The sequence below is a fragment of the Esox lucius genome, chromosome 21 (assembly GCF_011004845.1).
Source record: "Esox lucius isolate fEsoLuc1 chromosome 21, fEsoLuc1.pri, whole genome shotgun sequence".
In the NCBI taxonomy this organism is placed as follows: Eukaryota; Metazoa; Chordata; class Actinopteri; order Esociformes; family Esocidae; genus Esox; species Esox lucius.
Genome location: NC_047589.1, coordinates 22,484,202 through 22,501,189, shown reverse-complemented (window position 1 = coordinate 22,501,189; position 16,988 = coordinate 22,484,202). Strand labels below are relative to the sequence as shown.

Below are 16,988 nucleotides of genomic sequence, written 5' to 3'. Positions count from 1 at the left end.
CCACCACAAAGGATTTGAAATGGAACCACCGAGATGCAGTGCAGACTTTCAGCTTTAATTCAAGGGGTTGAACAAAAATATTGTATGAAATGTTTAGGAATTGCAACCATTTTCAAACATAGTCCCCTTATTTCAGGGGCTTAAATATTATTAGACAAATTAACACAATCATAAATGAAATTTAATGTAATGTGTTGAGAATCTTTTGCAGGCAATGACTGCTTGAAGTCTGGATGGTCATCATCAAACGCTGTTTACTCCTTTATGATGCTTGGCCAGGCCTTTACTGCAGCTGTCTTCAGTTGCTGTTTGTTCATGGGTCTTTCTGCCTTAAGTTTTGTTTTCAGCAAGTGAAATACTGCTCGATTGGGTTGAGATCAGGTGATTGACTCAGTCATTGCAGAATATTCCACTTCTTTGCCTTTAAAAACTCCTGGGTTGCTTTCACATTATATTTTGGGTCATTGTCCATCTGTCAAGTGAAGCGTGGTCCAGACAGCTTCGCTGAATTTGGCTGAATCTGAGCAGACAATATATCCCTATACACTTTTCGAATTCATCCAGCTGCTTCTGTCTTCCGTCACATCATCAATAAACACTTGTGACCCAGTGCCATTGGAAGCCATGCAGGCCCACGCCATCACACAGCCTCCACTGTGTTTTACAGTTGATGAGGTATGCTTCAGATCATGAGCCGTTCTCCATACTTTTTTCTTCCCATCGCTTGTTGTGGGTTCTCAGCAAGAGCTTCCAAATGCGAATGCCACACCTGGAATCAACTCCAGACCTTTTACCTGGTAAATTGATGAAGAAATAATGAAGGAATAGCCCACACCTGTCCATTAAACAGCTTTTGGTCCCATGAAAAAGAGGGGGCTACATATGAAAGAGCTGTAATTCCTAAACGCTTCTTCCAATTTGGACGTGAATACCCTCAAATTAAAGCTGAGAGACCACACTAAGCCCATATTCATTATTTAACTGTAACTTCAATATATTTTGGTGAACAGCCAAAATAACAAAACTTGTGTCAGTGTACAATTATTTCCGGACCTAACTATAGTTTCAGTTTGGTATCTCATTGCATTATGCCCTTTCATTTAAAAACTCATTTTAGTTTTGGTGACCTTTTCATTGTAGACTGGTTGTCATTTAGTTTTTATTTGATCATGATCAAATCCCTTGATTCTTTTTCAAGGTAGATATAAAAGATTTGGAATTGTTTACTCACACTTTACCCCAATTCATTTTAAGTGCTTGAATAATTAGAATTGGATACGATTGACCAAAGGAAAACACAGATCTACCAAAAAGACATTAAGCATTATATAATGCTTCATTAATAATGCTTCATTAAATAATAATGCTTAATTTTGCCAAATAAACATTTCTTAATTGGACGGCACTTTATGAAGTTGAGATGTTTACACAAGTTATTGCTCGTAATAATAACCGATGAACCAATAAATCTGACTTGTGCCTCAAAGGTAAGAACAGAATTGCAGTAGAAAAAGCTGTATGACACTGCCACATTAAGGCAAGGCAGTTGATAATATAGTATATAAGCATGTGTACTGTCACTCTGCTCTGTAGGGTTCTGTGCATTATCTCTGAGTCAGAATCCTCATACTAATAGTTATTTGTATTCTAATTATCTTATCTACTGAGAATCCTTTGGGGAGGCATGGCGGGTTTGTGTAGATTAAGATGCTAGCTATAGTTGGTCCTCGGAGCAGCAAACCTACGCAAATGACCCAGTTGACGGGCATTTTAAATCAGCTATGATTCGTAGAGAAAAGGCCATGAGAGAGCTAGATGAAATAATGCACGTCCTGTATATGAACCTGTTCTGGCAGTCTGTATGTACACGCGCACAGGGATACACAACAAAAACCTACACACAAGGATTAAGTAAGAAATTACAGGCCCTGGAACTTAAAGAAATCATGCAATTTGCAGTTGAACACAGGAAATTGTATGACACATGCATGGTCCTATTATTATTGTATACACTATTATTATTGTATACAACATTTTTCAGGTAGTTTTAACTTTATCTAGTTCTGACAATTAACCACAACGGGTATGTACAATATCAGAGAACTGAATTCATACTATCCATACATACATGTACAAACATTTCTATAGGGGCCTGCATACCTTTTGGGTATGAGTGCTACTATAAAAAATGTAATTAATTTGTGAGCAAAAATGTGCCTTTTAAATATATATAATATTTTTCTCTCCCCTGCTAATTTTCCTTTGGTTGTTATTGTACCAGTGTCAATTAAACGGGTGTTGTAAGGAGTATTGAGCTACTCTCAAGGTAGTGAGCTAGCATAAAATGTGTTTATTCCGAAATTAAATAACATTTTCTAAAATTAGCAACATACTGAAAATGTACTGGCGGAAATCATGTAATTTTTTTTGCTTTTAAGCTGGTATTGTCTTAGAACCTTTATAAAGTTGGGAAACCGAATTGTCTGATACCTATAATATTGATTCATGTAATTTTCCTGCTGAACACATGAACACTGCATGTACTTCTGATGTTGCAAGTGAAGCATCCGTAGCAAGTGTTGTCAAACTCCTTGTTTCCTGAACTCTAGCTTGGGCAGATTTTATTTATTGCATATGGAAGTGAAATAGTTGCATTGTGGACACTTACTAATACGAAGACACACAGATTTAGCATTGTTAGCTGGGAAGGCAACAAAAGGCTACTAGGCTAAATATCTTAAGGTACTTTGGAAAACACAGCTGCTCTTTGTGAGATTCTGAGCAACAGATTAGATTCCCAGTGTTGGGTGTGCTTTCCAAATTGTAGCCTAAGTTTTTCCTACTATTGTAGGCCTATTTAGAAAGGTACAAAGGACATTGAAAGCCTCAACCAATCACGTAAATGTTTAACTTAGATGGAAGTTCCCATTCAAGTTAGGACCCCCAGCCTTTGATAATGTCCCCAATGGTCTTTTATGGTGTCATTTATGGCCATAGTAACAATTCAACAAGTATGCTGTTTTTGGTTACATCCTACACACACACACACACACACACAATCCCCTCAATGCTTGCCCAGCATGCCATTTTGGTTAAAGTGTTAGCATCTCCATCAGTCAGTCGTCACATAACCATTAGTATATCCTATTTGGTTTATCATCCTACTAACGTCTCAGAAACTCTGCGTTCTCCCTGTATAATGAAGAGCATTACATAAGGGTTGTACTGTCAGGGAGAACTAGACAGTAGATCTGTAGCGTCCTGCTCTGTTGTGGCACAATGCCATTAAAGTGATAGAAAATGTACAGCGCCCTAAAAGAAAGTATTTGCCTCCTGTCACATCTTTTACCGCTTTGCTCATTTTGTTTTTACATTACACATTCTTAGATTGTCACCAAAGATGTATGGTTCCTTGGAGGATGGGGGCATCCAGTCCAGATATGGCAGAACATCCCCAGTCCATGACACTCCCGCCACGCTGCGTGACTGGTATTGGGTTCTCAGTGTGGAATTCTGTGTTTGGTTTTCATCAGACGTACCAGGGATGATTTAAGCCAAAAGGGTTAAAATGTTTTACTCATCTGTCCATAGGACATTGGTCCAAAAGTCTTCTCTTCATCTATGGATTTTCTGAAAATTAGATGTTCAGGTATTGGGCAGTGGTTTCTGCGCTGAGTCATCAGCGCTGATCTTAGGGTTTATTTACATTACGAGAGACAATATAAAAAGCTAGATAGACTTATCTTATTTTTTGCGTATTAATTTCCATAGCATTTGAATTTACACTGGCATGTTCCATACGTGCTACATAGGATTGTGTGCTTCAATTGAGGGACAATTGACCAGTATGTGTGCACACTGCACAGAAACTTGTTCATAGTTCTGCACAGAAACATTTTGAGTTTTGACACAATTGTCAAAGTATCCTTTTCATTGACTTGTTGCATGACTTGTTCAATGATTGAATGTTTGATTACCTCGCACACACAACAGTTAAGAAAAACAGCATTGTCATTTCTCTCAGACAGCCTCCGTATACCACAACCCAGAAAACATATCAAATTCAACATCAAAAACAGGTTCGGAAATCTACGGAAGCTGAAAGCTGAAATGCCGTTTTTCATTGATGCAAAATTTGAAAGGGAACAGAAGATGTATGGTCATGACTTTCTGGTGCATGATTTTTACACTCCATGAAGAAATGCAGTTTGTTCTGAAGTTCTGTGGTCAAAGTCAGTTCTTATCCTCGTCATGTGACCTGGCCTCTGCAGTGACCACCCCTCTGGCTGTCTAGTATGCAGCTCATGTATAGGAAGTGTTGCACGGCGGTGTTGAATATTCCCAGGCCTATGCTGTACTGTACCTGACCCCTATCTCCCAGCTCCTTCTGCCTCGTTCTCCGTCTCACTCTTTCACTCTCTTTCTCTCTTGTCTCTCTGTCGCACTCTCTCTCCTTTTCCTCACTCTCTCACTAGTTCTTTCCCCAAAGGGAGCATCAGTTATATAATCTTACGTCCTGTACCTTGCCGGCCATGATCAGGCCACTCAGGGGTCCACTACATCATTCTCCTTCCCCCGGCATGCTTTTCACATCTCCCCCTCTCTCTGTCTGTCCACCCCCGTCCCCCGTCTCCCCTTCCAGAGCGCAGCATGGACAGCCTGCAGCAGGCCCTCCACCAGTCAGTGTTCCTGTCTGCCATGTCCGCCCACCCAGGCCGGGACCTCCCCCTGTGCTGGGAGCAGCACTGCAAGTTGCTGCCTGGCGTGGCCGGAGTGCAGGCCGGCCGTGTGGCCCACTGGACCGTGGACGAGGTGAGAGCAAACACACACGTGGATCTGTGAAGCGTGGACGCTAGGATGCAGGGGCACACTCCTTCAGAGGGCGTGCACACACACACACCAGGCAGGCAGGCACACACTGGCTGGATGTCACAATGCTGATAAGATGCTGTGGAAGGTATCTGCCAACTGACTCCTGGATCAGTCACATTGGTTTGGTTTGTCATCCAGTGTTTTATACAGGGAATACATGTAACTTGTGGAAAGCGTGAAATTCAGTTGGATGAGATCCGTTCTTAGAAAATGTCGGGATTCGCAATCCAAAGAGCGCTTGACAGAGGCACATCACCTTAGCAACCAGGTGTGATCGTAAACTTTGACCCTTGCGGCCGTTCAGTGTAGTGGTAATTAGACTGTGTATGTGCGTGTGGATGAACAAGCACTCTTTGGCTTGCAGTGTCTCAACATAGCAGATATGATCCTCTGCTGTTGTTTTTTTACACTCTATGCAGGAGACCGTGGTAGAAATTATATTATTGTATTATGTGTATGCCTATGAATAATAATGTTTTCTAACAGTTTTATGTGGTTTTCCCTGATAAAGCATGGCACTTTGTTGCCTAAATCTCTTTTCCATTAACAGTGTCGTCTGTCAGTCCCCTCGTATTGTGTTTTCAAATCTGCTTTGTCAATCCAAGTTGATATCAGTCCCAATCAATTGAAATGTCAGCAGTCACTCTAGAAAAAGAAAAACCCTTGGATGCTTCCCTCTCTGGTTAGAATACGAGACTGAAAAGAAATGTCAGAATATCACATCGGGGCCGTTACACTGTAAGAATTCATTTGCATGGGGACTCCAGCGACCCCGTCTAAACGGCGTGCAGTGTGCACGATGCGGCCGACTCCACACTCCGCCGTCCTCCTGCAGTTGCTAAGCACTCTCTCTCTCTCTCTCCCCGTCTGGGTGACGTTGATTGATGAGACAAGAGGGACTTCGGCACCAGACTCGGTGTGATTATTCATCTTTCGCTACACACACTTTCTCCTTCGCCACCACTCTTCAACAGTAATGACAAGGTCGCAACACCTCTTGAAAGCGTCGATGTGGAAGTTATTTAAAACCACAATGGTAGTGTTTTCTAAAGAGGTGGGCATCAACAACTCTTTCTAGTGAGTAGTGTGTGTGTGTACGCGTGCGTGTGTGGTGGAGTGATAGGAATAATATAGGGAAGTCGGAGAGATCTGGTTTCCTCAAAGTGCAGAGTAAGGCCAGAGATGATTCAGTTGGACTTTATCTCTGAGCACACAACCACAGTTAACAGCACTATTTTGGTTCATTAAGAAATATAACACGTAGAGCAAACAGCCCTTTGGCTCTACTCATGACATTTCTATCTGGAATGTTCTACGTTGTGCCTAACAAACAGCCCAGGCTTGTGGCAGCCAATCTGCAGGGTTTGGCGAGACCGAATGTCATGGGATTTTACTTGAGGTGATTGTTTTAGAGAGAAAGAGAGAGGGTTTTACACTCCAACAGTTTTATTTCGATGAACAACACGTGATGCCAGATTGGCCCTCCGAGATATAAATTGTATGTACTGGATGAAAATGGCTCCTAAAGTAACGTGGGACACTTTTCTGACTGATACTCTCCGCAACTACTAAGGTCAAAAGACTACGTCTCTCTCTGTGTGTATTGGAGTGGAATGAGTGGAGACTCAGGAAGTCTGGTTCTGTAAGGTCTTCCAGCTTAGTGAGAAAAAAAGAAGCAACTAAGAACATCTCACATTGGCACCGAAACAATTCTTTTCTTCAACTGAGACCGAAAACAACCGGCACCGAAACAATTCTTTACTTCAACTGAGACCGAAAACAACCGGCACCGAAACAATTCTTTACTTCAACTCTTTACTTCGCCAGCCACAGCATTACTTCAACTGAGAGCGTCATGTTACATAACAGAAAAACAACATTGTCAGTTTATACCCCTTCCAGGTTTAGACTAGGTGCTGCTAGCACTGACATTTTATGTTGGTGTTATTTAAATTAAATGGTGTTCACAACAATTTAAATAGTCCAAATAGGTTCATAGAGAGGGGGAGAGAAAGGGGTGGGGGTGAGAACTTGTAAAGGGTTTGACAAGGAAATGACTGCTGCTTATAGGCTTGTATAACAAATACTAACCCCCCCACCCTAAGCCTACAGATTTATTTTTACTCCACCTCCCACGTCCCTCATGTCAGGAAGTTCAGTAAATCATTATATCTGAGGTTCTGGAGCTTGAGCCTATAGCTTGATGGCCTGGAGCAGTGCTGAATGGGCACATTTCACCATCTCCCATCAGTCATCACTTCTCCTGACCAACCTAATTGAGTTGGGTTAGCATTGAGCTGGTAGCTCTAATGGTTGTCATTGGTCTTCATCCACCCACTCTGATGCACTTCTACTATCTTTGTAGACATCACCCTCTGTATATTCTCTGTGTTCTATCACCATAGAAGGGTCTCTGGGACATCCCTATTGTAAAATAATAATCATTGTTTTATTTTCTATGAATTCTAAACATATTTCAGTTATCACAGAACTACCTAACAGTCAATCATCATAAAAAAAATTCAGTAAACCTATTTCAGTAATGTATTGTTAGTAAGAGGGGGGGAAATCGGTTTTAGAGATTACCGGTAACTTGTCACATGGAGGCTCCAGCATGATTTGTCTAGTGACAGCTTGATGACATTGGGATGGAATGACAGCTTGATGACGTTGCGATTGAATGATAGCTTGATGATGTTGGGATTGAATGACAGCTTGATGACGTTGGGATTGAATGACAGCTTGATGATGTTGAGATTGAATGACACCTTGATGATGTTGGGATTGAATGACACCTTGATGATGTTGGGATTGAATGACACCTTGATGACGTTGGGATTGAATGACACCTTGATGACGTTGGGATTGAATGACACCTTGATGACGTTGGGATTGAATGACAGCTTGATGACGTTGGGATTGAATGACAGCTTGATGACGTTGGGATAGAATGACAGCTTGATGACGTTGGGATAGAATGACAGCTTGATGACGTTGGGATTGAATGACACCTTGATGACGTTGGGATTGAATGACAGCTTGATGACGTTGGGATAGAATGACAGCTTGATGACGTTGGGATAGAATGACAGCTTGATGACGTTGGGATAGAATGACAGCTTGATGACGTTGGGATTGAATGACAGCTTGATGACGTTGGGATTGAATGACACCTTGATGACGTTGGGATTGAATGACAGCTTGATGACGTTGGGATTGAATGACAGCTTGATGACGTTGGGATTGAATGACAGCTTGATGACGTTGGGATAGAATGACACCTTGATGACGTTGGGATAGAATGACAGCTTGATGACGTTGGGATAGAATGACAGCTTGATGACGTTGGGATTGAATGACAGCTTGATGACGTTGGGATTGAATGACAGCTTGATGACGTTGGGATTGAATGACAGCTTGATGACGTTGGGATTGAATGACAGCTTGATGACGTTGGGATTGAATGACAGCTTGATGACGTTGGGATTGAATGACACCTTGATGACGTTGGGATTGAATGACACCTTGATGACGTTGGGATTGAATGACAGCTTGATGACGTTGGGATAGAATGACAGCTTGATGACGTTGGGATAGAATGACACCTTGATGACGTTGGGATAGAATGACAGCTTGATGACGTTGGGATTGAATGACAAGTTGTATGTGCCAGCTCCAATATTTTTTGTTTTTATGGAAAACCATTCATAGACGTTATTTAAAAGACCAGGTCTCTGTTTGAGCAGTTTGTGAAAAATATTAAAATGTATCTGCAAGGCTGCATGTCTACCCAGTGGGTTTCCAGTCTTGCCACCTCTTTATGCCGTTCATATTAATGCTCTCATTCCAGTATAGTTACAGCCAACTCTGGCCTTGAGTTCCTGCTTTCTCTTTCTCCCTCTGTCTGTCTGTCTTGCCTCACAGGGTGGGGAGGTTTACCACCCATAATGTCCTGACGCTCTAGGAATGTCCATAACAAGTCCTTTTTGTTTGGAATACGTAATGGTGTGTGCCAAATATTTGCCATTGTTAATAATATCATCATAGATTGATGTTTTGCTACTGCTGAACTGTTTTAGTTAATTAATAATTGCAGCACAAAAATATATAAGATAAAATTCTAACCCACTGTATAAATATGTCATGTTATGTTTTGACATTTCTCTTTTAGATCTTACATAAATAGCCATTACTTTATACACCGTTTCACTAATCCTTTACCAGAGAATATAGTGTCACAGTTCAACTCACAGACTACTCGCTGTAAGTTCGACACTGACATTTACTCCCCCCTATGTTCAGGCCAGATGTTTAACATTTTTAGTAAGGTAGGGGTAGAAGAAGGATTCTGCCTTGGGAGACCTACTGTACCGCTGAATCCCTGGGTTCAATTGGTCTTTATTTTGCTTTGAGATACTAAAAGCGATACTGTCGAAAGTTAAAACATCACCCCTCCATCTGGCACGCTTGGCATTCTCAATCAAACACTCAAGTATTTGAAAGGAAACCCTCATCTAATCATTCTGTACAGACTAATGGCCAAATGCATTAAGGAGACATATTTGGTCACAGCAGTTTCTGCATGTCACGGCTAGCTTTTCTTCAAAACACCCAATGGAGGGTTTGGAACTAGGGTTTTATTTCTGGGTTTTTTACATATTTTTTTCAGGCACTTATGCTTTTATTGATAAAGACAGGTGGGAAAGACTGAGTTTTTGAGGGCCACATTTGAACCTATGCTGGAGCAGTGCATGTGCACCAGAGACAGCGTCTGGACCACCCTGCACCCCCCCTGGATCCCCCTGGTGCACCCCCCCTGGGTCACACTGGACCACGAAAAACTCTTGTTTCATAATGAATTCAGTCAATTGTCTGTCACAACCTTGTGTAACACAGATGTAGCGGGTGCGTCCTCCATGTGTGGTGTTTATTTTAGCTTTTGGGGCCATGCTTAATATAACATTTATTCATAATTTTAGCACAAGAATTCAGCATTTGCAGGAATTTGATCCGCCTACCATCTAGCTACTGGCCCACTTCACTCACCTCAAGTCTTGGGCCAACAGCACTAAAAGACCTTATTGTGACTCAATTGTCTGTCAGTTAGCTGGCTGTTATTTTGGTAAGACAGCTGGGCAGAGGAGGTTACCTTGTTGTTTTTCGCTGTAATTAATTAACTGACATCCTTTTTACTGCCGAGACCTGTGGCACTTAAACACCTCGCTGTCCCTTTGATGTTTTCTTTTTTAAGTACCTGTAGACAAGGTTTTGGCAGGCCTACAGGTTTTTTAAAAGCATTTGTCTTACGTCAGTCGCTCCCAATAGTCCTTGTTGTAAAATCAGTCGATATCCATCATGTATGAACCTCTGCCTCTACCTGACCCCCTGTACTCCCTGCCAGTTATCCCGGTACCAGCTGCAGTCCGGGCCTACTAAATCCCAAGCTACCCTGGGTTATTATTGGATGTTTTCAAAGCCCCTCTTCAAAACGTTTGAGCTTTCTCACTTGGTTAGCTCCTTCCAACCCCAGCTGGATATGAGCAGCTCTGGATAGAATGCTGTCCCCTAACCTCGAGTGGAAGCTTTTGAATTGTTAATGTTTGGAATGGCATTCTGGCTTTCTTCTGAAGAGCTTCTGAATATGGCAAGGCCCATAGGCAAGCGCTTTGTCAATATCAACATAATTTTTTCCTTTGTCTGGCAACAATGAGACTGAGAAGGATTCTTCACTCAGTGATGTAATTTGTTTTCCTATGGACATTCACATTCACATATTACAGGAATGTCTATTATGGCTGTATGATGGCCTACATATGATTATATCATGAAGTTTACTGTCCCCTGTCAACTCCACTAGATGCTCTCCCTGTAATCAGTCACGTGCCATTACATTGTCTTTGTGGTGTCTGCTTGTGTTTGTCCAGGTGGCAGACTTCATCCACTCACTTCCCGGCTGCCAGGAACAAGCCAAGCAATTCAAAGAGGAGGTAAGAGATGACCACCCCTGTCTTGTGAAAACCTATAGGCATTAAGGCGTGCGTTCATCCACACAGCTAAGCCAGTGACGGTTAATAGGCGTTGCGTTGCATTTTTCCATTGTAGTAATGAAACACCCAGAGGAACGGACGCCTCACCATTGGTCCTCACTGTGTTTTGTCAGGGTTTGTTTAAGTTTCAAATTATACAGCAGTGAGGAAACATGACTGGAATTCAGAGCAATTAATCGGCAGCTATGAGAGATGGAAATTGGCATTCCAAGCACAGCCATCTTACCCTCAGCTAATCTGACTGCATTGTTTGTCATGCTCTCTTGGTAATTGAAATCCCTTTAACAGCAATCCCAGTTGACGCTCCGAAGTTGTGATAGTACGTAGATGAATTGTGACTGACACGCCTAGTCATTAAACAAGACGTCATGATCTTTATCTGATAACTAAATACACAGATTCATGAAATAGATATTGTTTCTATACTGATTATACTGTGTATAGTAGTGGGTAATTTGTCTTTAGGCCTTACCGAGTAAGTTATTGTTTTTGGACCGCATATCAGCTATTGACCCAAACTGCAATGTGATTGGTTGTCCAACAGCAAATAGACGGGAAGGCATTCCTGTTGCTGACTCAGCGTGACATTGTCAAGATCATGAGTGTGAAACTTGGCCCCGCCCTCAAGATCTACAACTCCATCCTGATGTTCAAGCAGGCTGAGGACAACCAATCGGCAGCCAGCAACGCTGACACGTGAAGTATTGGGAGCCAAACCAGTCCCTCCCACCTCACGTGTCTGTCAAACAACATTCACTGTGTCAGTTCATTCCAGGATCCCCCAAACACATGATCCCTGCTCCCTTTTCTTGGCCTACACGCACCTCAGTTAAAGGACTTAAGCTTAAGTGATACATGATGTGTCCATCCCTATGGACTTTCAGGTTTTGTGTGTCCGTGTGGTGTGTGTGTGTCTGTCCTGTTTGTCTCCTACCATGGACACAGCCTCCAAATCTGCCTTTAATATTCGAACATAGGTGACATGAAGGTCAACGCTACAAAACCCGAGTCTGCAGGTATACAGCACAATTTTATATGGATTTTACACTAGCTTCTTCCTGCTCTACTTTTCTCCTGCAGGATTCAAGAAGTGACAATCACCACAAACAGTGCAACGCTGTGCACTACTACAGCATGACAAATGTGTGCTTTTTCTGGGTTTTCATGATGGTGCTATGTGTTTCAGTAGTCTACATCACAGAATGGGAGTTGACCTCTGGTACCAGCTTGTGATTACTGTCAACTGACCCAAACTGGAGTATATACACTCAACATGTCTGCCATTTTGATTTGATTATATTGATATTACGTCATGTAACTCTACCTAAATGAACTCACCTATATTTATTGTAGAAAGAATATCTAGGTGTTTGCAGAGTCGAAGGAAATTAATATATTACACAGGTACTACACTGTATGAGCAGATTTTTTGGGAAATGTCGAAAAGGGTTTTTGTTAAAAATTTGATAATTTATTTTATTTGATAATATATTGCACATTTGAACAATGAAAAACTAAAGTTTTCCCAAATGTAAAACCATGTTATAGTTTCGAGCTGAAGATAATCTTTAAAAAATATATAATTTTCTGTTATTCTGATGTTACAGTATCTGTTGTAATCTTGTTTTTTGTGACCACTGCAACTCCTAGTTCGGTAACTGTGTACATGTTATGTTTATTTATCCTTTGATCGGTGCTCGTAGACCAGGACCAATATATTTTTTTGTTCAACTTAACTTTCCTTTTTGCCATTGGGATTTTCTCACTGTACCGATTGGCTGATGGTGTTTTTCTATTGTCAAAGATAGCGTACTCTTAGATAGATAGCGTAACTAAGAGTTTAATCTTATGCATTTTGCATAACTTGGAATTTAAGCTATATGTTGATACAGCCATGCTAAATAATTTGCTCTCTAGTCGTGATATAAACGTTGCTACAAAATTTCAACCAAACTTAATTGAAACTTCAGGAATGTGGAGAAAATGTTTACTGTACTTTCTGCTTTTTTCTATAGGGACTTTTTCTCTATCTCAAAATGTCTAGCATCTTTGAAAGTATTTTTTTCTGATGCTGCTCGTTTTTCACTGCTATTTCTCACTGCTGTTTAGTGCATGGAAAATGTGGCTAAATCTAGATATCCACCAAATCCTATTGGACAACTTTGTTGGAAGACCTACAGTATGTTTTGGTGGATGTCTTCATATATCAACCTGTTGTCTATGAAAATAACAACAAATTCAACTATGAAAATGGGATTGTACATATTTGTAAACCCTATTTCTTACACTGAATTTACACTTTATACAACTCAATGGATTCAGATCACAGGATTTCACAACCCAAATAAACCGTGCAATGTCTCTGCTGTCTACAAATTCTTTATTTTCAGTCTCCTCTTTGTTTTTTGTCAAACCCTGCAAACTTTGTGCAATTGAATATTGCATTATTTAACAGGGTTTATACACTTATTGACTGCAAATACGGGTATTCCTGATGTGAATATGCACTGCAGCCTTATTCCATTGGAGTCGACAGCTACTGGCTGTCCTATGACTTGACAGGCTCAGTTCTGATGGCAAACCAGTTATCCACTGCTGCATAACAAACTGACAATTTCTTGGACAGACTGCTGTGAAAATCAAACTCTTCCGTTTTCCCCAAATTCACCGTCCTTTTTTCTTTCTGTGATGACCCTAAAAGGTCATCATGATATTGATCTTGAATTCTCTTCTGAAACCACACAGTCAACGAAAAACATTCCTGTACTTTGGAGCGACAGGAGAAAATGCACGACAATATGTTCGAACAATTATTTGTTTGGTATCCCAGAACCACAGCTTAAGGGAATGTGATACATATTCCTATGCAATGTCTCAGACATATCATCAATCCCTGTCAAAATCCCTGTCAAAATGAGGTCCTAGTTTTCAGCAGGTGTTGGTGGGGGGGGGGGGGTGGTGGGGGGGGGGCACATCGCTCTGTTTCAGTTGGATAGACGTGGTTGTCGCTCCTGTTTAGTCATCTAAGTCTTCTAAATCTTGCCGGATGGGACTTCAGCTGGAAGAGATGGATGATCATGTAAACAGAGTGGTTCTTAATCATCTTTGAAATGTACAGCGGGACTTGAGAATTGCTGTCCAGCTATGATCTACAATACCTTCAGAGTCTACAGAATTTTGGAAGGAATAATGGGTAGAAATAACACAATCAAGCTTTAAGAGAATTACCTAAGACTGTTGGGTGTCATTGCTGCTAAATGTGATCTATTGAATTTATAATATACCTATATATGTAGGTTGTTGAAAAAAACAAACATTAATTTCAATCACAACAAATTGTGAAAAAATCCAAAGAATGTGAGTATTCAATACACTGCATTAAACACACTGACTTTAACTAGAATGTACATAAGCATGTGAGAGGATTTTTAGTAATTCAGGGCATCTGCTGTCCTAGCTTAATCTTCAGGATACTTCCGAACCTCCCTTTTAAAAACTATCCAAACCTCCCACCCCTGCCAATGCTTGACATTTTTATTTGGTTTTTCTCTTCCTAGCACTGACTTCGCTGCTTCACTGAAAGTGAGTGGTTGACCCACCTAGCTACACTACAGTGTATTCACTCTCTGTAACTCGCTGTGGATAAGAGCGTCTGCTAAGTGACTAAGTGGCTCAACAACCAACATCTCCCAGATGCATTACCACCTTTCCACTGAATTTGTAATTAGACAATTATCTTTATTCTCTGCTATTCAAGTAACGCTTGCGGGAGATCCTCTAAGGCTAGGAAAGAGCTACTGCAGTTTTGTTTGCTTAAAGCATGACTAAAAATTAAGATGTATTCTTATGACTAATGTACTAAGGATATATAGTTAATCCCTGACCAGAATGTCACAGCTATTATTTGTGTGTTATAGGGAGGAGCTGGACAACAAATAAAGAAAGTAAATTACATTGGTGGCGTAATTTACCTTGACTCAACATTCCCAGCATGCCTCAGGGAGCAGCCTCTCATTCTCTCTCCCTCTCCCACCCCATCATTTTGTCTTCCATTCTTGTTTTTCCTCCGTCCCTCGCTCTTTCCTCCTGCTCCATCCCTGTCCTTTTGTCATTCTCTCACACCCGCCCACATTAACGACACACTAATGGCTTCTGAATATGACAAGCGGTCTGCCAGAACTCCCCTGGTTGCCAAACGTGAACAGCAGGCTCCCTCTGGGTACCCTAACCACCATGCCTCCTCAGCTCTGGTCATTAGTGGAGGGTTTGCTGCTGTACGTCTTTCTAGGAGTGCTGTGGGAATACTCCGGTCGCAGGGCATTTTAATTTTTTCCTATTGCATGCATGTGTGGAAGTGGAGGTAAGAGCCAGGGATTGGGTGCAGTGATAAAACAATAGCCAAAGGCATCAGACAAAGCGCATTTCACTTTCTACCATATCCAGGCTCCCAGGATCTTTTAAAGTAAGGAAAGGGGGGGGGGGGGGCGCAAACACATCTCTATAGAGAAGCTACACAAAGTCTTATGTCATAAACAGATGATGGTGAGATTTTATTTCTAATTTTGCTTATAATCAGCGTTTCTCCCACTGGATAGCGTGTGTCTGACACCTACCTGCCTATGGTATTGAGGGCAGCTGGGAGAATGAATGGGATTCATGGTACTGTGTGTTCCAGCAGACAGGGCCTTTGTACGCAGTAGCAGAAGCTGCTCACATCAAAGCTGGAGGTTTCCCCTTATTAAGGCTGTTTTTAGGCACATAGGGGGCTTCAACAGCACCCAGTGGTCTGGTTCGACAACATGGACCTTGTTAGCAGCAAGCTGCTTCATCTTTCAATCCAAGCTAATCTGGGGGAACTGTGGGCTTGGTGCAACGCAGCCTTGAATTTCAAAGAGTTTTCCTGTAGATGCTGTATTTTACTATACAGTGGATTAAACCCCAAGTCCAGTAGTACAGCCTACAATTATCAGTTGGGATCTTTAAAGTGTTGTTTATATAGTTCATATTCAGTGCAAATGGGGACAGATGATAATAACCCTTTCAATCCTACCCAATTAGATCTTAACTATTGATATGTTAATGCATTTCCATTCAATAATGTGTGGTAGATATTAGCTGCCCAGATTTGACCGTACACCGTTATTGATATAAACTTCTGAGGAATTGGATTTTCCTGAGAAATTGCTTTGAAGTTAGCTGCACTCTAGGTAATGTATGCATTTTGTCGGTAAAATAATGAAGTGCCTTTAATTTACTGGTCTTCGAAAAGCCCTGGGTGCAGGCCTTTGTTTTAGCTCAACATGAACCAATTAACAAACTGACTAATTATTTAACTAATTAGCTAAAACGCGTTGTGCTGGTTCAGTGTATCAGTAGGCTCCTGGGATGATTCTGCTTCCTCTGTTCCCTGGCTTAGACAACAACCACGTCAATGGATTCCAGTGGCTGTGTGCAGGGCTGTTAATGACATGTAAACATGTTTTCATTTGTATGAACATACAAATATGTGGTGCTCTGATTGATGCCTGTCTTTTTATGGTGCAACAAGGACAATTAACGTATAAAATATAATTAGGCCTACATTACACTTACCAGCTATGTTATTATTATTATTTTAAATACGTCACAGAAATACTGCCAACGTCTGATAACTGGCAACATATTAGGTATTTTTTCCTTTTCTACATTATATGACGGCATCTTTATAAATATAGGCGAAAACATCAGGTGTATACAATTGTTCGGTAGGCTACTTTCTCAACCACATAATAAATGAATACACATCATACCATGAGTCAGTTTGAATGTGTAGAGATAAGTTACATGAAATGCGGAGTTTTATAGCGTTTCTGTTCAGCATCAACATTTTGGTGGGCAGTCAGGACAGGTATTTCCCCGATGTAATTTCTAGAAAACACAATAACCTCCTAATCCTGATAAACTGTAGCTTGAAAGAATAAGGTTCGCCTATATGCATTTTCCACTACAAAAACGACTAGAAACAGGATGATTGTGGGTTTTTTGGGCGCCAGGTGTCTTGCGCAGGTTAATTCCTGTCACTAACGATTG

The 16,988-nt window shown here is 41.2% G+C and overlaps 1 protein-coding gene across 1 annotated transcript in view; it reads left to right on the top strand.

Annotated features, from left to right (window-relative positions):
• LOC105025724 (lethal(3)malignant brain tumor-like protein 4) overlaps positions 1 to 13,298 on the top strand; it is an 84,215-nt gene extending 70,917 nt beyond the window's left edge. The window contains exons 18-20 of the mRNA XM_010896632.3: positions 4,643 to 4,812; positions 10,797 to 10,859; positions 11,464 to 13,298. Of these exons, the coding sequence (XP_010894934.2) occupies positions 4,643 to 4,812; positions 10,797 to 10,859; positions 11,464 to 11,619 (389 nt within the window). The 3' untranslated portion in view covers positions 11,620 to 13,298. The remainder of the gene's footprint in view (positions 1 to 4,642; positions 4,813 to 10,796; positions 10,860 to 11,463) is intronic.
• Positions 13,299 to 16,988: the final 3,690 nt, after the last annotated feature.